The 26,987-nt window shown below is 34.4% G+C and overlaps 1 protein-coding gene across 2 annotated transcripts; it reads right to left on the bottom strand.

Annotated features, from left to right (window-relative positions):
- Positions 1 to 682: 682 nt before the first annotated feature.
- Positions 683 to 26,262, bottom strand: LOC149566528 (uncharacterized). 2 transcript variants are annotated; one of them, XM_089819841.1, is made up of 3 exons: positions 25,021 to 26,262; positions 9,871 to 9,987; positions 683 to 1,123 (listed from the first exon to the last, which is right to left on the bottom strand). In XM_089819841.1, exon 1 carries the CDS (start codon positions 26,008 to 26,010, stop codon positions 25,177 to 25,179), a length of 834 nt encoding a protein of 277 aa, XP_089675967.1. In that variant the 5' UTR covers positions 26,011 to 26,262; the 3' UTR covers positions 683 to 1,123; positions 9,871 to 9,987; positions 25,021 to 25,176. The 2 variants fall into 2 exon arrangements, with proteins under 2 accessions (XP_089675967.1, XP_089675968.1); XM_089819842.1 differs by lacking the exon at positions 9,871 to 9,987.
- Between the last annotated feature and the right edge of the window lie 725 nt (positions 26,263 to 26,987).

The following is a 26,987-nucleotide window of genomic DNA, read 5'->3' as shown; positions in this document are numbered from 1 at the left end:
TTGAGTTTTCTTGGCATGAGTTGTGTCGTGTACCTAAATTATCTATTTAGATGTCAATCGAACCTTTATTACACTTTTGTGTTGCATTGTGATGTGCATCACATCCATCCTCTTGAGTCTATTTTCGATTGAGTGGTTTTCTCCTTGTGTTCTCATCTAATCCTTGTCACTACTACATAGAGGTGGGGTTATAGACAATTATAGAGACAATTGTTTAGTTGATTGTCTTAATTTGAGATGATATAACGTTGTTTATTGTCGTAAATATTGTCTTTAATTAGCGTCTTTAATTATTGTCTCTTAAAGACATTCTAAAACCTTTAATTATCATCTTTAATTATTGTCTTTTAAAGACAATAAAATCAAAGTAATTATTGTCTAATAAAAACAATTTCTTTATCTAGAGACAATAAATCTGTAATTGTAAAGGGAGACGATATCTTTTTAAATATCACCTATAGATCGAATGTGTTACTAATATTTTTAAAGTTATAATTAATATGCACAAATTAAATTAAAATTAATTTTTTATTATAATTAAAATATTTTTTAAATAGACTAAATAAATATAAATTATTTTTATTTATTTATCATAGACTAATAAATAAATAAATTTTATTTTTTTATAATTTGTAACTTTTAATATTTAAAAATATCAATGCTATAATAAAACAAACTTAAAGAAAAAATCATATTTATTGCATTTATTATCAATGTTGCCTTACAAAATAGTGTGGAACTTAATCCACAAGAAAAGGAACGTAACATGAATAGGACAGTAAACACTAGCAATTGAGTGTTTATGTACCCACAACAAAGAGCCCATAGGAGTATATTCTTTTCTGCAATGAGAAATAATTATTCACAAGTGATTGAAGAACCATAAAACCCACAAAAGAGCCCACCACAATTTATATTAATGATTGAAGAACGATAAGAGTTGAAGTGAGTGCTAGTGTTGCCATCCTCAAGTCCTGAGAGTTGATTATTTTTGTTCACAATTTTAGAAACTCCCTTGTGTATATGTACCGCAGTACCAAGAATGGTGCCTACATAGATAAGATTCATGCACTGAAAAGGGATTTGATTTGGTGGTTGTCAATGAAGCTTCCAGATCTATCACCTGTATGAAAAAGAGAAATTAAATATTTTAATATATAAGCTTCATAATCACTTGATAAGCTTTAAGTACAATGATAACATAAGATAAAATGAAAATCACATCAATGATAAGCTAAGGTAAATACACTAGATAAGCTTGAAATCAAAGATTTTAATATATAAGCTCGATAATCACTTGATAAACTTGAAGTACAATGATAAGATAAGATAAAATGACAATCAAATCAATGATGAGTTAAGGTAAATACACTAGATAAGCGTGAAATAAAAGATTTTAATATATAAGCTCGATAATCACTTGATAAGCTTGAAGTTGATAAGATAAGATAAAATCACAATAACATTAATGATAAGCTAAGGTAAATGCATAACCCCAATCTGAATCCAATCTTAAACAACAATCATTTCTTAAGTTGATGAAAGCTATTCCTACCTACACCCTTCCTATGAAAATGGGTGTTAAGAAACAATTTCAATTCTGCCCACAACTTGCTATTCTGATTGGACCATCCCGAATAAATTAGGATTAAAAAGCTGATGGCATTGTCTCCACTTACAACCTTACATGTTGTTGACAATCTGCTTGTATACCCATTTTTAATACACATTACAATAAAAAGGTGGTAACTAATGCAATATATAGTCTGACAACTTCTGCACTGCAATGTAATTCAAGTCTAGTCATTAAACAGTGAAAGGAAAAAAGGCTGCTGGAAATCGCAACTTAGAACCTTACCAACACGGTACAATAAATGAAGTAACATATGACAGTATAATAGGTAAAAAAATGAAACATATAACTATTTCAATAAAATAATATAATAGGTGGATTTGTACATTTAAAATGCAACATACAAGTATTTGAATAACATATGCAACATATAACTATTTGAATAAAAGATGTAGCAATAGCTAAAGATGCAACAATCTTTCCAATACAATGCCTGCACTTCAAAAAATCATTGCTTAACAAGGTGAAGAACATCTCATAGCAGATGTAGAACATGTAGAAACACAGTTGGCAAGCGCACAACACTACAAACACTTAGTTGTTGCAATGATCAGAAAAGGAGAGTCCGAAGCAATCACTGGGAGGGAGTAGCTCCAGGGGTTTTAACTATCAGATTCTATGCTAGGAAATATAGGGAAATGAAAGGCTACTTCAGATTCCCCGACCATTCATGGCAGTTAGACTATCAATAGAAGATTATTTGTAAGGAGGCCTCATCAATCCAAACATTTATGCAAGGCAACATGCTAAGGATGGAAAAAATTGAAATTATTTGTGCCAACTTTTGTACAGAAAGAATTGGATCAGACACCATATAGAGCATCTATTAATTAATATAGCTCAGCCAAGAACCTTACTATTTTTACTTTAATAACAAGAATCCATCATCATCAAGCAACATTGTTTAGAGTGCAGTTCAATAAATAGTTATCCTCAGATTGGAAAAGTTAAAATTTAATAATGATTAATGGAAATAATATAATCCATCAAAGATTATGACTTCTCTTTTTGGGAACCACCCATCAGAACACATCACAAACTACTTAATTTACATAATGCCCCTTTTAAAACTGATTTTAAAATAAATTCAAGTATTTCTTTTTAAAACATGTGAAGTTGCCTTTTATCCCATCTATGATACCTGGACGTATGCCAATTGATCAAGGCACGTCTTAGATCTCCTTGTCCTCCCTTGAAATGGGCAGGCATATCACAAACATTTTGTAACACTTTCGACCATTTTGGGGCCATTTTGAGATTTAAAGTTTCGGGGAAAAAGGGGACAGCCACAGCATATTACCTCTTGTCCTGCCATTCCAAAAATGCCATGGAGATAGGGACACCAGTTTGAGGACTGGGTACGCATCCCCATTCAAAAAACATAGGATCATACTTTACATATAGAGAGTTTTGGGCATGATGGAGCCCTAATTTGGACAAATTAGCGCTTCCATTAGAATGTTATCTCTCATTATTTTCCCAAAAGTTGCCTAGGTTCTGCAAGATGATGATACACTTATTCAGCTATATCACAACTTTATTACTAAACTTCAAAAGATATTTATCCTATGGCCCTCCATTTGTGTACCATCATCTTTCATCGGGTTTTATTTCGTTATGATGATTTGAAAAACTGGAAGTCTGATGTTATGGGGCCCATCATCACTGAAGGTTTCTTTTATCTTCCTCATTGTTTATCGCTGTGTATATATGGAAGGGAGGTAATGTTTCAATTTAAGTCACAATTTCTTGAGATATGACAGCCCTTGTATAACATTTTTGTATGAGAAAGCTGGTTTATACATATATATGCACTACAACACTGAACAGAGTTGCCTGATATCAAACATATCATGAAAAGTGTCCAAACCATTATCCAAGATGCAAAAGGAATATTTCAGAACAAAAGAATATACATTCATATAGGCTAATGAAGGTCTTTATTGGGAGTAGATGGAGTGAAACGTCTAAGAGGCTTGAAGAAGTGATAAGAGAGTGTTGGAAATCAAAGTCTCTGTATTGACTTAAGCTTCTGTGCAGGAATACATAACTAGTATGTTATTGCTTAAATATGATCAAGCATGCAGAAATAGATATGAGAAATGCAGTTCAGCAAACACATCAATTTATACAAGTGATCCCTCCATCAAATTCCATAGTGAGATATGAATATATAAAGTGATATTGTAAAGCATCTTCAAGACATATGTGTGTGTAAGAATTTAATTGCAATATACATGTACAAATCTAGATTCTGTTTGATAAGCGTTGAGAAAATACAGTAAATGAGTAAGGTTATCACAGAGAAGATGTTAAGGAGAACATTATGAATACATCATGATATCATTTCACAGACTAAAAGTGTCTCCATTTTCATGAATGAGAAAACTGTTCAAAATTTGTTAAAGGGGAGCATGGTGAAAAGGATAGGGTTCATTTGATGGTTTTAGTGAAATGGTTCCTAATGATGTTGCAGTCATTTTTCTCTGTTGATGATGTCTTTCTCAAGTTCCTTGAGTTATTTACTACACAGTCAGAGATCCATACAAAGACATGAGCCATCAAAATTAACATAGGCTAATACGAGGCTATTAGTTTGTATCCTTCATTGTAGAATGTTATAATTTTGTTCTGGATCTCCTAGTTATTGGCTTGAGTCAGTTTCAGCAATGAGAAAGTAAAAGATCCTTTTCAGTGCTAACCTACAAAGTACTCAGATCAAAAGGGATGAAGGCATAGATTCAAACGTAATGGAACTTTCTAAGTACCATTTTTTGTGGCTTGCATAAGTTGTGCTTTAAGGATCTAAGTTTGGTTGATAAGAAATCATTGCAGAGGTCCTGACTATTCGAAGCTTTCCAGCTCTCATCCAAAAGGAAAGGAAGGAAATAATAATGGTTGACATTCATTCCAGTAAAGTGAAATAAATCTCTGAGTCTTGCTCAAATCTCCATTAGCTGGCTGCAAACAATGCTCTTATCGGGTTTAAGCAGGCCGTGGAGGAGAATGGGTTGAAAGTGGATGAAGCTATTATAGTGCATACTTGCCATAACAGAAAATGAAAGTATTGACGATGAAGAACATGCTGCACTTCCAAAGGGATATAGAGCCATTTGCAGCTGCACAGAATAATCAGAAATTGAGCACATACAGAAGGCATCACCTGAAGTCAAGAAAGAATAGAAAAGAACCATTACCATATAGAGAATAGGCGTGATTTAGCCCTTCTTCGGGATTACAATTCCCAGGTTTAAAAATGGCAGAGATAATTACCAAACACTTGTGTGAAAGATGTGAGCCATATCATTTTACAGAATAACAATAAGCATCATGTTTGAAGTCCGATATGGTTAAGCCCATTCAAGAAAAGACATCCGGTAACCGTGGGAAGATGAATTGTAATTATTTAAATATATGTCCTTCCAAGCTTGAGTTAGAAAAGGCCAAGTCATTCACATAACTGCGACATCAATATATATTGAAGCATCGATTGAGGAGTAAGTAGAGTGGCATGGTAGAATGCTACAGAGATTGTTCACTCGGTCAACTGCTATGTGCCAGGAAGTCTCACGTGACATAGAAACTCCACAATATTATGCTACGCATCATCAGAAATAGTAAAACGTTAAAATAAAGGGATTGAATTATGTTGATTGATGATAAGCAGCAGAAATTCTTTGTACACATCAACACACAATCTCTTCATACATGATAACATTTGCACCTATTTGTAAAGTAACGCTAATAATAAATGTGATGATGCAAATACTGAAGACCAAGTGTTTTATAAAAAATGAATTGTTCAAAGGATTGAATGTAACTTTATTAATAATTTATATGTAACGGATAATTCCTTGGAGATGGGCGAAGAAATGTGAATGATGTCTACATCTGTGTTTCTCAAGGAAGTAGCATAGATGGGCCCTGTGCCTCCATCGCTGCATGAGATTTCGTAAGAGAAGTTATTGCAGGCTCTGGCCACTTCTTCTCAAGTGAAAGACCAAAATGTGGCAAGTTCTTGTTTAAGAGGAGGCAATGGCTGAGGCTCTGCAACCACACTACACTGGCACTGGTTTTTCATATGCCTCATAAGTGCTATTATGAGGCGCCAGGTTATGCTCTAATGTGTGAAATTTGTGGTCACCATGTGAGTTTAAATCCCCACGAGCACATCACAATGGCCTGAGCCAGTTGTAACATTTATGAAAATTTATCGCTATACTAAATAAAGGAGTCCCTTCATTGCCTCTCCAGTCACGCATCGAACCAAAAGAATTAGATTAAGACTATTTCCTGAGTGTTAATCTCCATGCAAATCTAGGAACACTCTTCCCATTTCTTCAACATTCAATTTATTTCTCTCTGGCTCTGCGGTTGTTTTTATCTTTTCTTCGACAGCCATATCTAGTTGCGTTTAGTCTTACAGGAAATTTCTATCCTTTAATGATGTGTAGAAGTCCTTGGATGAATTCATTGATACCAGCCTCATTTATCTGAGAAATGGTTTCATCAATAAACGTGTCTTGCTCATCATCTTGAGAGTGGTTATCATCAATGACGCCCATTGGTGCTTCAACAATATTATGTATTGGAAGTGACTTTTCATCATAAAAACCATTGAAATGATGAATAATAATGTATTAAATAATGTGCACATTTATTTTATTTAAGCATACCAATTTGTTAATTATAATGCACCTCTTCCATGTAAACTCCATAGTGCAATTTGTGGATATGAACCATTCGACACTTCTTTGGTTTCCTATTTTTGCACCTTTTGCAAGTACAATATATCTCTTCATTGAAATATTATTTTGTCTCTGGTTTAGGTCTTGCTACTCATTCATCTGATATTCAGATGATGATGATGTGCTATTTCCCTGAATGCAAGCAAATGTACCACTTTTAACTCAAGCATTAACGTTACACTCCAAATATTAATTAATTATTCTTGTGAAGCATGAGCAACATGACTTCAAAGAGGCCATACCTTTAGTTAGATTAGAAGATCATGATAAAATTGATACAAATACATGGATGTCAGCATGTAAACTATATTAATGCATTATTAGCATGCTTGATCTGGCTCTATATTCTATGACTGTCAAAGACAAGTATCTTTCCTTGTATTATTTTGATTGCATGACATTATTGTGACATATATCAGGCCCAACATTACTGTGATCGACCTGAATAATATTGGGCTCTTAATATGATTGAGCACATATTGATTAAATTAGTTAAGCCCAAAAAAATGGTTATGAACAAGTAGGGCCATGACCCTACGTGGGCATTACTCTTCATATATATATATATATATATATATATATATAAGAAGCTGGGTTCAGACCCTGGAGCTCGGGTCCTGGTCCAAATTCGTCTGGACCCAGATTCAAGCTCAGGTCTACGACGGGTCTGGGCAGGATCCTTGTTGGGGACTGTGGGTTTGCCCCAGTCTAGGCTGACCCACAGTCCCCAATTGGGACTCTTCCCAGACCCACAGTGGACCCAAGAAAATCTGAGAGGACCCACGGCCCATGGAGCCAAAAAAGTCACTTAAAAACATTTTTTAAAAAATTATTTTTTATTGTTTTCTTTTTTAACCCTAAAAGAAGCCCAATAAGAAACATTTCATTCCTCTAATCTCCCATTTTCTTTCTCATTTTGCTCTCTCATTTGGGTGTGGACATTTTGCAAGTTCGAGGAGAGTGTTTGTGGAGTCTCAAATCCTTCCAAGAATCAGTGTTGAGTGTTCCAAGTATCCATTTGATCCTTCCCTTTGCTTCTTTGATAGTTTGTTTTCAATTTTTTATTGTTCTAAAATTTTATCAAGTTCTTGTATAAGTTTTGAAATATTTTTATTATTATTTTCGTTATATATTGCAAGAATGAGTAGTGAGAGTTCAGTAAGGGGGGAGGGATACCAAAGATTTAAAATTGATAAAAGTTATTCTTTGTGGAAGTATACAACAAGAATTGATAAATGTGTTGGAGAGGGAAGGTATATATGGAAATGCAAATTTTGCCAAACCCAAAATAGAAGCTCATATTACTGAGTTAAACATCATTTCATAGGCCTATCAGGTCAAGGGATTAGCTTGTGTGAGGGGCCCCCAAATGGAGGTAGAAACGGGTTGTCAGCTTCTCAATAGAAGGCATGTTAAAAGAACAACAAGGCTAACAGATTAGTGTCAAAGGAGAAAAAAATAGAACAAAGAAAAAACCACCAACACCACCGTCTCAAACAACCACTAGACAACATCCCTTCTTACCTACCCCTTCTACCATTCAAAACCTGTCAGCAAGTCAAGTATTTGGGAAGGTTTGGTAGTTTTGGAGTAATTGATCAGGTGGTAGCCATAGAAAACAATTTATAGTGACATGGATTGTCAAGTGAAGTATTGTATTGGAAGAGGAGTTGAGGTAAGAAAGTTTTGGATTAAATAAAATATTTCTTTTTCTGCATTTTATGTTTCTTTCCTTATAACACTCACCTTTTCTTAGTATTTCAGAAATCCATATGTTGTTTCTATGAAAGACCATTGATTGTGGGTTAAAATAGTATGAAGTAGGTTTATTTTGGAGTTGGAGTCATTGTATTAATATGCACGGATACATTTAGAAAAGTAAGTACAATATTAGATGAACCAGATAAATTAAATCTAAAAACAATTTTTAAAATAACAAACTACATGGAGGTTGACAAATGCTGTAAGGTTGCCAAAGTTGAACATGTTGTCAAGCTGGAAACTCAATCAAGTTGTGCACAGTAGAACAAGTGGAAGATCTGAAATCTATTCTGTAAACCCTACCAATATGGAGTTGTGCAGTGGTGCCAGAAATCATAAATACCTAGTTGAACACATTTCTATGTTATGGAAAAGCCCATATCGTTTTTGACCTTGTATGTGTATTTAAAGACTGATAATTATCATAAAGGAGTATAAAAAAAAAATTTATTTCTCTCATTATAGACAATATCATACTAATATCGTATTACTCTATGTGCTACCTATTAAATATAAGGTTAATGTTTACTTTCATTAAAAATGATATTACATGTACAAAATGACAATAAAATAAGTAACTCGTCTGTCATTTTGTAATGACGGCAACAAGAAATCTTAATAATAATCTACAAAGACAAATGTTTGGATGCTAATTAGTATCATTACATAAATAGGCATTGAGATATATCAAAATACATAACCCATTAAAAAATAGAACTTACCCAAAATAGTGAAAGAGTAACTTTTATATGCTAAATCATCAACTTCGGCTCTCTAACAACCCTGATAATACAAAACACCAGTCAACAAGTTGTGTCCTATACTGAAAATAGGTACTGCATGTTAGTAAAAGGTGTCTTTTCCTTAGAAGGCAGAGTTAACAATAGATATCTAGGTTTAAGGAGATGATTAGCTAAAATTAAAGTGAATCTACACATATCATATGACATGATCTAATGCATTGAATTAGATATTCTTCAGTTATATATGTTGAATAAATCCTATCATATTCAATTACATAAACTATTATATATATTGGAGTTTTGAAAACAAGAGAATATATAAATTAATAACACCGGTGCATATTAACTTGAGAAGAAGAATTAGTGACAGAACATGGAGAAGTGAAAAGCATTATTGGTAAGATCTAAAGAGAGACAACGATCACAAAATTCATTGTTTGGTAGATGAGATGGAGATAAACATTTATTTGACGAGGAACGATGTAATTAACAGATCTGTATGGAGCAGCTTGGTGTGAAAAGTAAATAAATAATTTCTATGCGAAAAGTAAACAATTAATTCTATGCCCAGTCAAATTTCCAAACGCTGATATGGCAGAGTCAAAATTGTCAAATTATCAGTCAATCAGCATATAGAGTACATAAAGTGAAGACTATTGTGATGATGTAATTTTCATTTGAGCATATCATGACTTTGGAGAGATAAACGCATATGCCATATGTGGACACAGAGAGAAATTATTATTGGTGCAAAAGCGTATCCAGGGACTGTACACCATTTGAATGCCGTATGCTGTGCATAGAATATCAGAAAGACACCCAGGAACTACTAGCAAAATCAAAACAAATTGCAGAGGATATCGGGAGTCTTCAACAGTTAAACAAAATCTGATCGAGTGATGCAGATACACAGAATCAACGACAATAATCAACTATTTAGATTATGTACATGCAAACAATGAACCTAATGAGAATACAAATCCACCTGAAGTATGTGATTACTGATCAATATATGTCTACAGGTCGATATTGAAGGTTTGTCCATATATAGCAGCGACATTGAATATGCTTCAGTTTTAAATATCATTACTGGTAGAAAACCCTGTCAATGCAGACAATAGTAATGTCATACAGCATTAGCGAGCATCCAAATGATAGTTTATCTCCAAGCATTTTACACCCATTTTAAGGTTATCTGCTCACTATTTTTTGCTTATTTGCTTTATATTTCACAACTTGTAGGGTGGCACCACATGGAGCAGCATTCAGTATATCACTTGTCAGAACCCTTCCCTTTCCTCTTAAGTATTTTGTTTTGTATATATTCAAGAAAAAAGAATAAATATGTTAAGGAAATCAAAAATATAGTGATTACATTGATACCCAATAAGACAGAATGGAAATCAACAGCAGATTTTCGACTGATATCCCTATGAAATAAATCGTACAAAATCATATCAAAAGATATCACTTACAGGTCAAAAAGATTTTGAGGCAGTTGATATCAAAAGAGCAATGTGGATTTACTCCACGCAGACACATAGTGGACAGGATAATAATAGTAAATGAAACAATCCATTCAATTAAGGATTGATAAACTAGGATAAATAAATTAATACAATGATCGAACTTATAATAGGATTAAGTGGAGATTTTTGCTCGGCATATTGAAAATATTTAGTTTTTGTAAGGAGTGGCTACATAATATATTTTATTTCACATCCACCATGTGTATATCCATTGCAGTCAACGCATCCCTCTATGGCTTCTTTGATTCTTCACAGGGATTACAGAAGGGGGACACTATGTACCCATTTTTATTCATTATATTCGCGGAATTTAAATTAGGATATCTCATAAAACAAAGGTAGTGGATTTATTGTTGGAGAGGCAGTCCGAAGGCTACAGTTATGGATCCAATTACACACACCCAGTTTGCAGAGGAAACAATGTTCTTTAGAGATGTGAGCATCAGAGGGGCTGAAATCATTATAAAATTAAAATACTATTGATCTATATAGCAAAAGTTCTGGCCAAATAATAAATAAGGATGAGTCGAAGGTACATTTCTTCAAAACCAACAAGAGATGTTTGTTCAAATGTTCTCACTGATCTCAAGACGATCATTCGCATTGTTAGAAAGAAAAACAAATGTTGAAGAAATGCATGACAAAGATAAGTTTAATTTACACTACCTCGAGAAATAAATTCAAAAGCTATATTGCATATTGGAACGAGTGGTGGTTATATTTCATTCATTTGTAGTGCTTGATGTGATGCAATGAGAATGCAAGTACAGAGCATTTTGCACATGACCTTCATTTGCAAGGAAATGTGTTTTTTTAATGAGTACTTGTCTCAAGAACATCATTCATTGTATAATAACTGTGGCAGCACTTGTGGCAGAAACAAAAAAACTAATGAACAGTGATATTATTCTAAGAAGTGATTAAGATTATGTTAGTGGCAACAATCAGAGTTTGAAGAGCAATGATTCCACATTTACATTGAATTATGGCACTCAAATAATAGTAAGCATCATTGCCCAAGTTAAGCACTGAAAAGCAGAAATTATTGGTTGAGTGAATAAAAATTGCTCAAAGGGCAAAATGTATGAAAAGTCAAAGTGGCAAACACAATGGACAATGATCAACATAGAAACAATAATAAAGAACAGATATTAACATGTTTTGATTATACATATGTGAAAGAGAAGTGATTTATATTTATCCAAAAAGACATGTGGAATATATTATAAAAGCACAACTTGTCGAAAGCCAAAAAAGACAAACAAATGGCAATCAGGAGTGATCAGTATGTGCTAATTAAAGGATGCACTTACACAAACATTGGTGATTAATGAAGTTACTAAAAGGCGTGTATCATATCAGAGTAAATGAAATTTGTCTACAAATGGTCATGTTCTTGTAAAAGGTGTGTAAATTTTAAGGGATGCATCCCTTTATGAAAGAGCATAAGGAAAGGTAAAAAATAAATATTGTATGTGAGGTGAAGAGAGTGTGCGTTGTGTGAGCATACACACACATGCACACACCAGATTTAGAGTGAAGGTATTATACATAAGAATAATACCTTCAAAATTAAGAAGAAGAATGTAAGGGGTTTATAGCAGATTAAACGAGGATATTGTAATCAGATTTCTGGCAGATTTATGATCACCATTACAGTACAATGGAACTGGTGAGGTTACCGTCTCATTTTAGTGAAGTTGGTGCTTCATGTTTACAGGTCGGTGCCTACAAAGTGAAGAAATTGGAGTTTATTAAGAGTTGATGCATTTAGCAGGTTGGTGCCTACAAACGTTGTAAAAGAAGATATATAAAAACATTTACTTGGGATGGGGTTTTTGCATTAAGGGTTCTGACATAAATTTTGTGTTCTTAAGTGTCCTTATTTGCTAAGTATTGCATGTGTTGATTGAGCTTTATAAAACATTGCTGTTATATTTAATGATTAATCAAGTTTTAGAAAGGTTACAAACTATTTATATATTTATTCACCCCCGGCCTCTCCATATATTTATGTGCTCTTAAATAGAGGCAGCATATCACTACAACACTTCAATGTACAGTGGATACCACTCCAGCTAAACATTTTAGTTCTTCAGTTTTCAGTGGGGCTGCCAAAACATCATTATGAAATAATGTAATAGAAAAGAATTGGGTAACGCTAATACATGGAACTGGAGATGGTTGTCACTCATCAAGTAATCATGCTAAAAGCAGTAATGGAGGTGATGTTTATATATATCATGTCTTGCTTGGCAGGAGGCCTCTAACATGAAAGAAGGTTGAAAGATTTTTTTTATGGGAGGGGATGAATGAAAGCAAAAGATTCTTGTTGGTGCACTAGGACAAGGCGACTAAACCATTTGAGTATGGGGGGGTGCGAAAAAAGTAAAAAAGGCAATGTAATGGGTGCCAAATTGGTCTGAAAGTTGTTCAAACACCCTAAGAAATTGTGGTGCCAAATCATGCAAAACAAGTATTTGGATAGTCTCAATCCAAGTAGGAATCTCACTTTGGCATTTAGCAATAGCAGTTCAGTTGTATTAAGGTTCGAGTGGGATTGTCAATCAACATTATAAATTATCTAACTTGTGGGTGGATAATTGGAGAACAAACTTTTAGGCTGACTTGTGGGATGGATTCCTGCAGTATTAAAAGAGATATTACTTCAAACTTGGGGAAAGAATGTGCAGCATTATATTGACAGAGTACACATTCAAGGTAGGATGGTATAGGAAAACATTGAAAATATTCGGATCAACGAAGAATCAAATCAAAATTCAAGAACCTGTGAAGAGATCAGTAATACTAATGTTGAGATTCAATGGTGTGCTACCATATTAGGCCAATACTATGCCCACTTGGGCTGCACGATGGCAATATCTACTAGTAACACGCAGAATAATGACCACTGCCCAATAAAGCTTTGTTGGAGTAAGCGATTGCTTTTGAAAGCAAGTGCTTTTCTTTGGACCATTTTGAACAAAGGTGTCCTTACAAGAGACAAGCTACATAGAACAAAGATGAGTGGCTCAAGCTGGTGTGTTCTCTGCAAAAGTGCGAGAGTGACATTAGACCACTTAATGTTGTGTCCTTTCCTTGAATGGTATTGCAAGTGGTTTCTAATGAATTGAACCAGATGGGTCCAAAATATAAGACCATTGCAAATTTCCTAAAGAGTTGGCCAAAATTGAAGTGGAAGGGCATTTGGGGTGGTTTGTTGGGATTCTTTGGACAGACTGATCAGTTGTCTCCCATAGCATACATAATCTAGTGTCATGTTTGGCATTTTGGATCATCAGGCTAACAAGGAAAAATGCACAAGGAAGAGAGGTTGATTGGGAATGGTATGGAAAAGTAGTATAATTTAGAGGATTTTAGGGGCTAAACAGGCAATAATGGAGATTTTCTCAGGACAAAAAAGCTATATAGGATCATAGAATTTGGTGCAGGAATAGGCTTCCTCTTGATAACAACATGTAGGAAAAGGCTCACAAAATTTACTGAACAACACAGAAGGAATGCATTTTTCCTTAGGCACACATTGTTGGTGTGTAGTGGAGTCAAGAGAAGAGCAGGTTGTGTTCCTCTTCTTACTACTGGATGAAGAGGATAGAAACATGATTATCAACATTGTTGATGCAAATGCATGGTCTAAGGGACCAACTCATGATGATTCATGAGGCTCTATTTGAGCAACTGGAGTAAGTGATAGGTGACTTCTAGATGCTCCAATTTACTTAGCATATCATCTATTCTAAGTGTCGGGATGCTTTGGACAAATCAATCAGCTGGATCCTAAAGTATCCATAATCTAGTGTTATGTTGGGCATTTTAGATGTTTTGAGGCTAAGAAGGAAAAATGCATGAGGAATGTAGGGAGGTTGATTAGTGTATGGAAAATAAGTATAATTTGGGGGAGTTTAGGGGTTGCATAGGCAATAATGCAAATTATTTCAGTCAAGAAAAACTAGATAGGACATATAGTTGACCAGCATGAACTCAAAAAATAGATCATACTAATTGAAAACTCAGACAAAAACCACACTAAATTGGGATGTCAACAAAGAGATAGAAAATTAGTGGGATGTCACAAAAGCCATCACTAATTGGATGGCCCAGTTAAGAACAATATTCACTTCACGAGATAGATTAAATTTTCCAATAACAACAGATAAGGTTGATGTGTCCTATAGAATTAAAGTTGAGATTGTCCAACACTGGGTAAGGTTAATGTGTCCAACAATGGATAAGGTTAATGTGTCCTACAGAAAAAAGGTTGAAAGGTTTTGCTTGGAAAAAAATGGTAAAACATTTTAAATTCAAAAGAACTCGACAGCACAGAAACATAAACCTCAAAAATCGGTACGATGACCTTCATCTGAAGAGGGGTGTACACTTCTTGCACATCAAGAACCATAAGCATTGACGGCTGCACAAAGAAAGAAAGCTATGAAAATGATAGATGTACTGAACCTTTATTTTAATATTAGTATCACAATAACATTCAATATTGCTGCAGTCAAAATAGTTCATACCTTTATCATATATCACAACATGAAATTATAATGTTATTTAGATAATAATATATTCAAAAAGATTTCTAGGCTAAACTATACTGCATTACCTTACAATAAACACGACTCTCGGTAATTCATCAATTATTCAAATTTCATCTTTATATTGCTAGTCTGTTAAGTAGGCTATTATAGAAAGGTTATCATTTCTTATCGAAAGAAGCTGGGCAAATTTATTAAAACATAAAACTAGTATTATCATCAACACAAATTCTTGCAACATGAATTTTTGGAAACATTAGATACTGAATAGATGACTTTGGATCAGGAAACTCAATAATTAGACAGGATCAACAACACCTTATAACATTTAAAGCTCCAAAAAAACATGGTAAAATGAACTCTTTATGTTTCATCAAAGTGTATATCAAGACATCTCCAGCATGGCTTTGTGCTCTCTACTGTACCCAAATGGGGATGTAAAATAGTCAGCTCCACGCAAACATAGTCACAATTATTCATAACCCAATTACAGTAAATTAAGGCTTCCACTTCATCGGCTAAAACTAATTTGAATGTAAGACCAGTCTCATCAATCAATCCGTTGATCAAATTCAATAGCACCTGAGAGGAGTGATGACTACCACGGCAGAATGTCAAATGTATGTTGACCTGCCCTAATTTGAGTAATACAAAATGTCTGGTTTAGTTTTCACGTTCACCCAGTAAAGTTTGAAAATTTGCTTCAACTGTTTGCCCGAAGGTGAAAAAAAAAGGCAGACTTGAAGGTTTATAATAAGGGAAAAAAACCCACAAAATTCTTGTGTTAATCAGAACTAGAATGCTTGGTTTGACTAAACACACTATGTTAAATAATGAATATCAAATCAGATGATAGAAAGTAAGAACAAGTAGCCTTAGTCTGTGAAAAAAAATCAAAATGCAATTATAAACTCAAAAAAAAGAAACATGAAAAATAAACTTGACAGAAAAACACAATTCCTAGATTTCAGGAGATTTGAGTTTTTCAGAATTGTATCGATTTTCATCAAACATGTAACTAGAAGGTAGGCAAAATGATGAAAAATTTATGCAAATAAACTCCAAAAAGTACAAATGTATTTTAGTACATTCCAAACCTGTCAAAACATGAAAAGTGAATCAGAGCTGTGTATTTTTTATAAAACAAGGGTATAAGTTGACCAAATTCTTCACTAGAAAACCAGGGTCCCAGTTTGGTCTGGCCCAAATATGGGTTTGATTTCGGTTGGGCCCAACTATGGGTTCAGATACGTTCAGACCCAAATATAGCCTGGGTCCTTTATTTGCACTGTGGGTTTGCAGAGAAGGATTCAGAAAGAGCTTTGCCAAAATTGAAGTGAAATTTGATGTGCGCGGTAGAACCTAGTAGAATTTGAGTTGTGAATCGAGCCAATGAACTTAAAATAGGATTTTCAGTGGTCTCCTTTAAGAACTACTTGTAAACAAACCATATCTAATGAGTTGTGATTGGAATTTCAGAATGGTTATCACCAATAGTAAAAGTAGACGATGCATCGTAACTGTAAATCATACACAAAGACTATGGAAATTTATATTCGACACTATGGAATTACTGTGTAAGGGAAGGATCAGTTGACATCATCCAGACATATAAAAAAAAATCGGATTGAGGAAGAAGCAAATCAAAACTCAAGAACAAACCTGCGAAGAGATCACTAATACTAATGTTTAGATTCTCCAGTAGCTTGGTTGTTTATTCTCCTATAGATTACTATGGGAGGGAGCAGCTTCAAGGCTTGCGTCACAGTTTATCTAAGGATGAATTTGGAGTCATCCCTGAAAATGAAGTCAGTTTATCTGAGAATGCAAATGGGATTGAGAATACGTGAGGAAACAAAACAGAAGACAACTACTCCCATAAGTAATCGGTTCAAAGGCTATCAATAGTCTCAACTCTGATAACTACTATCACCTTCACTGCCGCTTTCACAAATCTAGGAGTGAGCAGTGATAAAGGTATTCTATATAGTTGAGATTATACCTTTCATACAAGAAAGAAAAAATTCAGCATGGTCAAAAGCAATGCTTGATGCACAAAACCCTAGGAGGATCCATGGAGCGGAGAGATAAATGGTAAGGAACCACGTCAAATTAGGGCAAAAAATAATAAAACCTATAATCTCAATGAAATCATTGAAAGATCAGGGTACTACACAAAGTAGGGCATATAAAAACAAACAAAGCTCATTAATATATTATGCAGCCACGACAAGTGTCTTACCTCAGTTAATGTGTTTGAGATGGTCCAAGGCTATTAGCAGTCGACATTTTCCAACCTAAGCGATCTTTTTCCGTTAGATTGAAAACCCAAAATCCCAAAGACCATATTTTATTGCGCCAAATCAGAAAAGTGTAATGCAAATACAGAGGAAATCGAGCAGAAAAGATTAAACATACAAGAGATCTTTAGGGTATTTACCTGTCTATTGTGCATATCATAATTGTTCCCGTTGAAGGCGCCGACGGCTAGGGCATGATAGATCATGACTTCCAATCATATCCATGATGATCAACCCTTTTTCTTCTGTTGAGAACTATCGATGATGGCTAGGGCATGATAGATCAAGGGAAAAAATGTGATATAAGTTAGGAACTTGTCATGACTTCCAATCATATACATGAGGAACTGGCCTTTTGCCTTTGTTGAAATCTGCAAATGATGCCCTGTTGAGAACTGTGCATGATGCCTTATTGAGAACGCGTAAACTGAGTTAATGAGCGCCATAAGTTTGGGAAATATAACAATCAGTCATTTTTGGAAAAGTCATGAGTTTCTCTATTGTCTTTATTTAAAATACTTTAAAAAAATTTAAAATAATTTAAATATAAAAAATGTTTTAAAGACAATTTTGATATTTTGTCTTTAACTACTGTCTTTAATAGTGCTAGTGTAGTAGTGTGTGTTATGATCTTTGTGATGGTGGAGCACCACACATGAGTACGTGCACGTACATCTGTCGAGTGACTTGCGAGTCCCGATCTTCTGTGGTACTTCTAGAAGTTATGATAATTGGGGTTGGGTTGGGAATTTGAATGCCTACGGGCACTCATCGTTGGATGAGCATGGGTAGGGTAGGGTAGCACATGGAGGGGCTTCTATCTCGCAACCAAGTGACTATTTCCCGTTGGTTGGAAGAGGAAGTTTTATATAAGTGATAACTAAATTAAAATACTAGGTGGTAATAAATATAAGATAATTAAAAAGTTGGCCTCGTACGCCTTCTGTTGAGAAGAGCTGCCACCCAAAGTGTGCATTTCCCATTTCGGAGTTCAGCTGTCAATACTAGCTTGGGGTTGTCGATGTCAAGCGACTCTCCATGATGTCAACCCCTACTTAGTAGCATGTTGAGTGTCTAACCAGGACCTGTAGTTTATGCATTGTCTATGTCTTGGTTTCAGTCATCATATTGCCTAGCGTGTGTGTTAGCCATGGTTGCTTGCTTGTGCGTGTTTTTGGTTGGATCATTATCTCCATCAGCACAGCAGGAGTGGGCCTACGAGTTCCATGTGGTTGGGAGGTGTAGCTACCTATACCACTGCTAGGGACCGTTGTACAGAAATGGTCTATTGTCCTAGTGTAACCGTTGCTAGATGTTTTCACTTGGTTCTTCGAGTTTCAAAGTATGCTTTCTTGTGATTTATGCTTTCATTGAAATGCTTGTGTATCATGTTTAGATGATGTTAGTATTGACACATTTCCTTATTATGATGTTTAGTATATGTACATGACGAGTTGATTTGTAGGATTATCGTATGCTTTACTTCTAGCATGTTAGATTTTCTTATACTTATGTTGTAGCACGTTTTAGTAGTGATGCCCCTATATGATAGTAGCGATGATCTGATCAGTAGCTTGGAATATTACGTGCAAGGGATGGTTAGGGCCCACGATGGTCTTATTATACTATTATGGTTGGGAGGAACCGTGTACTTAGTTTGGTTGTTCTGCAAATTGCAATGTTGTTTTCAGTTATTGCAATGTTGTTTTATGTACACTACGATGTTACCTCTTATACTTTTCCTTTTCTGCTTGTTAGATAGTTAGATGTTGTTTCCGTCTTCCAGTATTGTGTTTGAGTGTTCATGCCTCGAATTATGGATCCGGTACTCCCCGATGTGGAGGTTCTAAACTCTGTTTTACCCCTCTTTGTTTGTCTTTAAGAGTTTTCATATTTTCTTGGGCAACCATGAGTCAGCATAGGGTGATACAATAATGTGTCGCATGCCCATTAGAGTTTTGTTGTGCAATACTGGAAAGTATCGCACCTCCTAGGAAGAAATATCATGTGATACTCTTTAAGTATTGCACCCTCATTGAAGAAGTGTCGTACGATACTTGTAAACCATCGCATGCTCTTGAGAGAAGTGTCGCCAAAACCCTGAAAGTGTTGCACCCCTTCTTAAGAAATGCCGCACAATATTGGAAAGTATTGCCCAATGCTAATTTAAAGTATCGCCTGGTTTTTGTAAAAACCTGTCCGGGCGGACAACGGGCACTTTGGTAAGACCCAAACTTTTTGGAAAGTGTTTAGGGTACCCTCTTAGGTGTTCTTCAATCCTTTGGTGTTGCATTTTGAATTTGGAATATTTTGATTTGAATTCAATTTAGTGTCTTCTGTTATTAGTCGTTTTGGTCAATAGTGGCGTTTGGAGCTCCGTTGGTGTCACGATGTTTGGTTAGTCTTCCGTTGCAATCTTTGTGATCCTCATATGTCGTATGTCATGTGCATCCATACTTGTTTTTTTTTTAAAATTATCTTGGCTTATATTTATCCTTGTCCCAAGATCTCTGGACGGAGCATTACACTGCAACTTGTGTAGTGGTCAAGGTTTGAACTTGTGCATACTCAACAATATATAAAAGATTGTTCTGCCCACTATATTCTTTTCATATTTCATGAGTTGGAAATTTTTGTTTGTTTTGTACACTGAACTGCCCGTAGTAATAACCAATCATTTGATTCTTTTCTCAATTAAATTAAATTCATTATTCTTGTTGATGGTGTCTATTTTGTTAATTGCATTGCTTATTAATCAATCCTCTCAGCTTAATTAGTCACTTGTAATCGCAGCTGTAAATTCTTTTCTATTACGTGCCTTCTCCATTTGACTGACGCTTCTATTTAACAATTCCTTGTTTTGTTTCAATAAACTAAATTCATTTCTACATCCAGGTCTAGAGGATCTAGATTCCCTAAACAAAGAATAACATGAAGAAGATGGTTAGTTCATTGTGAAAGGGCACAATTGATATAAGAAGCCAAAAGGTTAGCTAATATAAAGAATTCAAACCAAAACAGGAAGATAAGGTAAAAGAACTGAGATTGCAAGCAAAACTGAATTTATGTTGAAGCAATCATTGTTGAAATCAGAGCAATGAAACAAAGTCCAGAAAAGAAATTAGGGAAACAGCGCGAATGAAATGAAAAAAATCTAGAATTATCCCAAGATTAAGAATGACTTTACTTATGAGCAGAAAGCCAGAAAGATCACCTGCGCAGACCTGACAAGCGACTTGTTGACTTGTCTCCATCTAGAAACTAAAGGAAAACAAGAAAAAATATCAATTAATGCCAACCAGCAACCCCAGCAAAAAAAGCATAAAAAGGCAACAAGAAAGATCAAAGATATTGCTAGATACAACATGAAAAAGCTATGGGGGAACAATAAGAGACTAAATCACCTAAATGAGGCAAATTGAGATATCTGTGAATGGCAAGAAACCAAAAAGGTTATCTGTAAAAATTGAAATCAACAAAAATGTCATAATTGCAATTGTCCACCATCAAACTGAGGAAGGAAGAAGAGTAATCATAATGAAGTAGTGGCATCAATATTTCGTGCTAAACAAAGAGTGAAGAAAATCTCAGCAAGGAACAGACTAACAATATAGTTTAAGATAGCCACATTAAAGATTTCATGTATGTGATGGTTAAGTTGCAACAAAAATGTTCTCATTATGTACACCAGATAGCTGTGATTACTTCAAAAACCACACCATTCAAATGGCTTACTCACTAGTACAAAGGTTTTTAGCAATATTTCTTCTGTTCTTAAGAGCTAAACTTATAGAGAGCCCTAAACATTGACAGCATCAACAACAAATTTGAAAATACTTTATCTTTTGTAAGACCAGAAATAGTTATTTCATACCCATTCCTGCTACAAGTTACTTCCATTATTCTGTTGATGCGCACTCAATCAAATTAAGCAACTTGTCAGGGCTTCAAAAGATTCCTGATCATATTTCTGGACATCCAATACAACTCAGCTGAAAGGAAGCTGAGGGAAGAGTTGGCCAAGTTACATCAGAAATTGTTTGGGGTACCCCAGATAGCTTGTGATTTCTTCAAACATCACAACAACATTCATATGGCCAACAGGATGGTACAAATGTTCCTGACCATTATTCCGATGCTCTTAAGATACCTAAACTTGTAGAGAGTCCTTGACATTAACAGGCTTGCCAGCAGATGTGAAAAAACCTGATAACTCTTACTAAGAACAGATAGTTGTTTCATATTAATTCCGGCTACAAATTACTTCTGTAATCCTCTTGTAGCACCTAATCAAATTAACCATCGGTCAGGGGTTCAAAAGGTTCCTAATTATATTTCTATGCCACTTACAAAACTTTACTCGAGGAAGACGAGGAAAGAGTTGTTCCTAGATACCTGGATTACCATTTTAAGTAACAGCTAGCCCATTGAAGAAATCAGCTTTTATCCATTTGTCTATATTGATCAGTCTCTGCAGACAAAACACTTAACTTACAATATAAGACCTAGTTTGAAATATAGACGTTGAAGTTTACATGAAGTCAGTTGGTAGTATAATTTGATATAATCTAGCGAAATGGTAAGATAGTCGTTATGATTTCAAGTGAAGATGACATGCTAGTTATTCGTTAATCGCAAATTCATGGAATTAAGACAAAAGGTTAACTAATATAATTATTTATAATTTATAATTTAGTTACAGAGAAATTCCTTGCAGGGAGCTTGTCGAAGGGGTGGAAGCATTGTCAGAAAAGAATTAGGCAGGGCATCACCATCATTGGACAGACAGGTAGAGGACCAAGCGATTTGTAACAATCTCTGGAACTGCATGAGTTGTTAATAATTAATTAAATTTAATTAATTAAGTTTAAATATAAAACGCATTCTTAAAATATTTTAAGAATCTTTCGTTGTATTATTTTTAATAATAATTTATACATGTGTATTTGAATATAAAAATATTTTGGCATCTTTATATGTTAATAAATTAATAGAGTGATGTTTTAAAAAGTACTTATAAGATTTTAATAAATTTTCGAATTATAATTATATTTATAAAACTTTTTCACCCCTTGTTCCAACGTTTCATATTTTCCAATCGATGGGAATTTCAATCGCATTTCAATCTTGTAACGGCAGAAGATGAAAAGCCGATCATTATCTTTTATATACTGCCTTGTCGTTTTTGAGAGGAGGTAACAACATTCTCGCCTGTTCATGCTTCTGCCATGGTCTCAAATATTTGTCTTTCTGTAACCCGAGTTGGTGATAAATGAAAGTCTCTCAGCCGTATGGTCAAATTTGATTGATTAAAAATGTTGGCTTTGTCGCTTATGGGGGACATTGGATATCTATCTCAGACTCTTCTTGCAACACGTTTACCACCCTGAGATACATTCATCACCCTGCTATACGTCTATTACCCTACTCAATCGCTGTGCATTTAACATCTGAACTTCCATGTTTTGCATATCTCTTGTCTTTTGTTCTAGTGGAACACGGAAGAAGCAAACACGCTAAGATACAGTAACTCCTTTGTATAGCCGTAAGCCGAGTAAGGTTGTGATTTGTTTTCTTGTTTTATCTTCCAACTCTCATTCATGTATTTGTTTTGTTTTTTTAAGTCGGGTTGATCCAAACCTTAAGAAATATTTTATACAATATTAAGACTTGTTGCTTACCTTTATTGACTACTCAAGAACGCCTTAGAGTTTGTATGCACGATAGCTTATGAAGCAATTTACTGTTTAAAAATGAAAGCCAACTATGGAAGTATTAGTGCTTATATAATCTTGTTTTCCTTTGTCCAGTAATACCGAAAACCATCACTTGAGATTCTTTTGAATATAGATTATTTCAATATCAAACCATGCATGCCATAAATCTGTAGATTTTATCTTGAAATGTTTTTGTTTAAGATAATATACAGAAAAAGTAATCGATTCTAAATGCCAAGGAATTTCATAGGATGTAGAGTCTTAATAAATGGGTATATGATGTAATGGTTCAGGCACCTAGAATACACCGGTCTGATGACCTGTTGATGGTGAGAGGTGTAGATGAACCTGATAAAAAAATAAATTAAGAATGATATCAGTAAATTGAAAATTCACAAACTAATCTAATGTGTTTAACTCATGCAATTCCACTTTGATAATTATTAAACAAACACCTAGAAATCACGGGCTTGGAGGCCTGATGAGGTTGAGGGGGCGTGAGGAAAGATTCATCAACAATAAGAATCAATAATGTCAGTTATGACATTTTTTAAACATATCATTAATAATAGCTCATGCATATTCCTGATATGATGATCTCCTGCTGCCAAGTTGTATGGCGTGTTATATATATCATGATGCCTAGTGAATGGTAAGATGTTCCCTGTCAATTCCGGGTAGGGAGGGCCTTTCTCGTTAAGAGATTGTGTGGGGATATATATTGTGGTCTGAGGTTGGGTGGTAAAGCCCTTGGCAATGTTTCACCTCTCTCAAGATATCAAATATGCGTCAAACAGAGATAAGCCATGAAATCAATTGTCTATCGGAAACAACTATTATCATTTTTGTTTATGAAAAGGTAAGATTAAATTGAGGTATTTCATTGTTATCATCATTTTACTTCATATAAATGAATATTGAATATAAGTAATTATCTAATTTTGAGAAATTGTCACAGAGAGGCAATTGGAAGGAAAAGAAATTCGAAGCCCTAATTGACTGTGCGACAGCTGGAACCTTAATTGATATGGTGGTATTGGAAGCCTTAACTGAATCCGTGGTATCGAAAACCCTAGTTGAATCCGTGGTATCGAAAGCCCTAAATTGAATCCGTCATCGCAAAAACCCTAGATAAATCTGTTGTTGCGGAAGCCCTAAATTGAATCCGTGGTCGCGGAAGCCCTAAGTGGTAAAGCAGTACCAAAAGCCCTAAATAAACCGATGGTAATTGATGCCCTAAGTGGTAAGATGATATGTGATGCCCTAATTTAAGTTATAATGCTATTTAGTGATATTCATCAAATGATTTTTGAGATAGCAGTCGATTTGAGAAATTGTTATAGTATATTTGTGGACTAACCCGGGTGGTTGCAGAAGCATACTTAGATGAATTTCAATCTCAGTTTTTCCGAGGTATGTGATTTCAATTTCTGAAGTAATTTCATTAAAAAGTATTTCAAGTATTTAGTTAAGCAATTTTGTTTAACTGACTTTAACGGTAATCTTCTTCACATGAACATGAATAATGTACTGCCTTCTTATGAAGTCAAAGTTAAAACTGTATTCTATGCTTATGATAGATGTTAAAATTAGACCAGGGAAAACCGATTGTTACACAAAGACCACCCCAGAAGCATATAATTCCAAATCGGACTTATTTATGTCTTCCTTCAAAATTACTGAAAGAACTAAATAAATCCATCTGTAAAAGAAAAATGATGTCCTTATTGTTTGGAGTGTAGACCATTGGGGATCGAATAATAATAGCCATGAAACCATCTGTAAAAAAAAAAATTCCTTATATTATAGTTTAGACCATTGGAAATTGAACAAAAATAGCCATAAAGTGCGATATCAAAGTGGCTGGGAAATGTGCACTCTAGATTCCATCTGAATGTTGCGAAACATTTGATAAAGAAACCAAGCTCAAAGTACTAGCACAATCTAATTTCAAATAATGATATAAAATTTATAAGCAAAATACAGCACATAGGCATAAGGAACTACAATCAATTCAATGAAAAACCCACCGGTAGCCTGTGCACATGATGTAATTGATATATAGGATAATAAGTTCTAAATAGAATAGCTGCATGACATAAGTGGACCTTTTTATGTCCTTTATGCATATTCGTAGGCACACCATTGTAGACATTGAAACACCTACATATGATAAACAATATCCATCACCGTGATAACATAATCCCTCGTTCTCCAGATTTTCCTAGAAACTGGTAATGGTTCAGCTTCGGCTCGAATGGCATCCAAAACCGTTTATTGATATGAATTTTACAGGGAGGAAGGCGTTGCCAAAAACCTTCCCTTAAATTATATGCAAATACTGTTGCACTTTCAGCTTCCACTAGACTGCTGAAGCACAGGTAATCTCCCACACAAACACACTTTTCGCGTAAGGTAGGGTCAAAACATTCAGGAAGCGACTCAGGAGGCATTCTTGCAAATTCTTTCCAATTCCAAAGCAACTCATCTCCCTCATCCTGAAACAACTCCCAAATAACAATACCCGTATTGTTTGGCTGAAGTCTGCTAGGCTCAATTCCTTCAAACAATGGGTGAGCTCCACCCATTTCTGTAATGTTTAGTTCACCAAGATACAGTCCACCTAAGGATCCCACCACAAGAACAGAAGAACCATATGAAAACATAAAAAAGTTACACCCATCAAGATCTTGAACAAGTTGGGAAGGTAATGGAGCTACTGTAACAGGACTAATGAAACCCTCGTCTTTAATTTTGTAACCCACAATAGTCAAACGTGACTTTCCCCTCCGAAAGAGAACGTCATTACACTCAACCATGTTATGACGCGAGATGTTTGCCCCAATATTGTCTGCAAATTGAAATGTATTCCTCCATGAATCTTGAAAATAGTGGCAGATTTGGATAGAAAAATCTCCAGAATTGGACCAGACTACCAAATAGGGCTCTTTCTTTCGTCCCTGTGCAAAATGTATATATCTGTCAGTCAAATCCATTTCTATCTCTGCATAAGATCTCATAATGGGATTAAAAACAAACGACTATTCTCTGCGTGTCTGAGTTATTCGCTGGAGGCCTCTGCTAACTTATTCTCAACAGGGTTTTAAATATCTGAGTACCAGTTTGAAAACTCGGTTACAAAATATTTAAGGTGTTTGTCATATATATTGAAATATAAAAATTTGAAAAGAAGTAACTAAAATCAATCTTATGTTTCTGGATTTGATTGTGTCATTATTTGTGTGATTGATGCAAAAATAATCACACGAATTGTAGAAATCTTCTTGTTCTTAATAACTAAAATTTCAATTTAAAATATCAAGAAACACGAGCGCTGGTACTTAACTTTCTTACATGTATGTAAGACAAAGAAAACCTATTTCTATTTTCTTTGCTGAAAGTATTTGCATAAACAATTTATTTATAAATTTTATATTTAAAAAATAGTAAACTAAAAATAGTAAATAAATAAATTTAATTTTCATGATTTTAATTATAATTATATTTAGTCTATTTCTATTTTATTTTTCTGACATGTAAATGAACGTCAATTTTTTTTTTCAAAATGAAAAATGTTTACATTGAAGATTGCTGCCATTGTAAAAAGCCTCTCGACTTAATAAATTTTTAGATTATAAATATTGTATGAAGTTTTAATATTTGTTTGAATTCAAATATTTACTCAAAACTAATAAACAAAAACTATCTTTTTAACCAAAAATTATGAATTAATAAATTATTCTCAATAAAATTATAAATTTACTTTTTAAATATAATATTATGTAAATAAATTGGGGAAGGAAAAAGGAAGTTAATTTGCTAGCAAATTTAGAAGCTCATGGAAAAGACTCCTTTCATACAAACATAGATAATAATAATTAACGTATCTAACAATAATACTCAATGGTTAAACCAATCCATACTTAGAACTAGGTTGAAACAATTCACTCCAAACCCTAAAGGTCAAGAATAACAAAATCTTCCAAAAATGAAAACC

Source organism: Cupressus sempervirens, chromosome 3, assembly GCF_028749045.1.
Source record: "Cupressus sempervirens isolate cs-2001-9-10 chromosome 3, ASM2874904v1, whole genome shotgun sequence".
NCBI lineage: Eukaryota > Viridiplantae > Streptophyta > Pinopsida > Cupressales > Cupressaceae > Cupressus > Cupressus sempervirens.
This window is presented reverse-complemented; position numbering and strand designations above follow the sequence as displayed.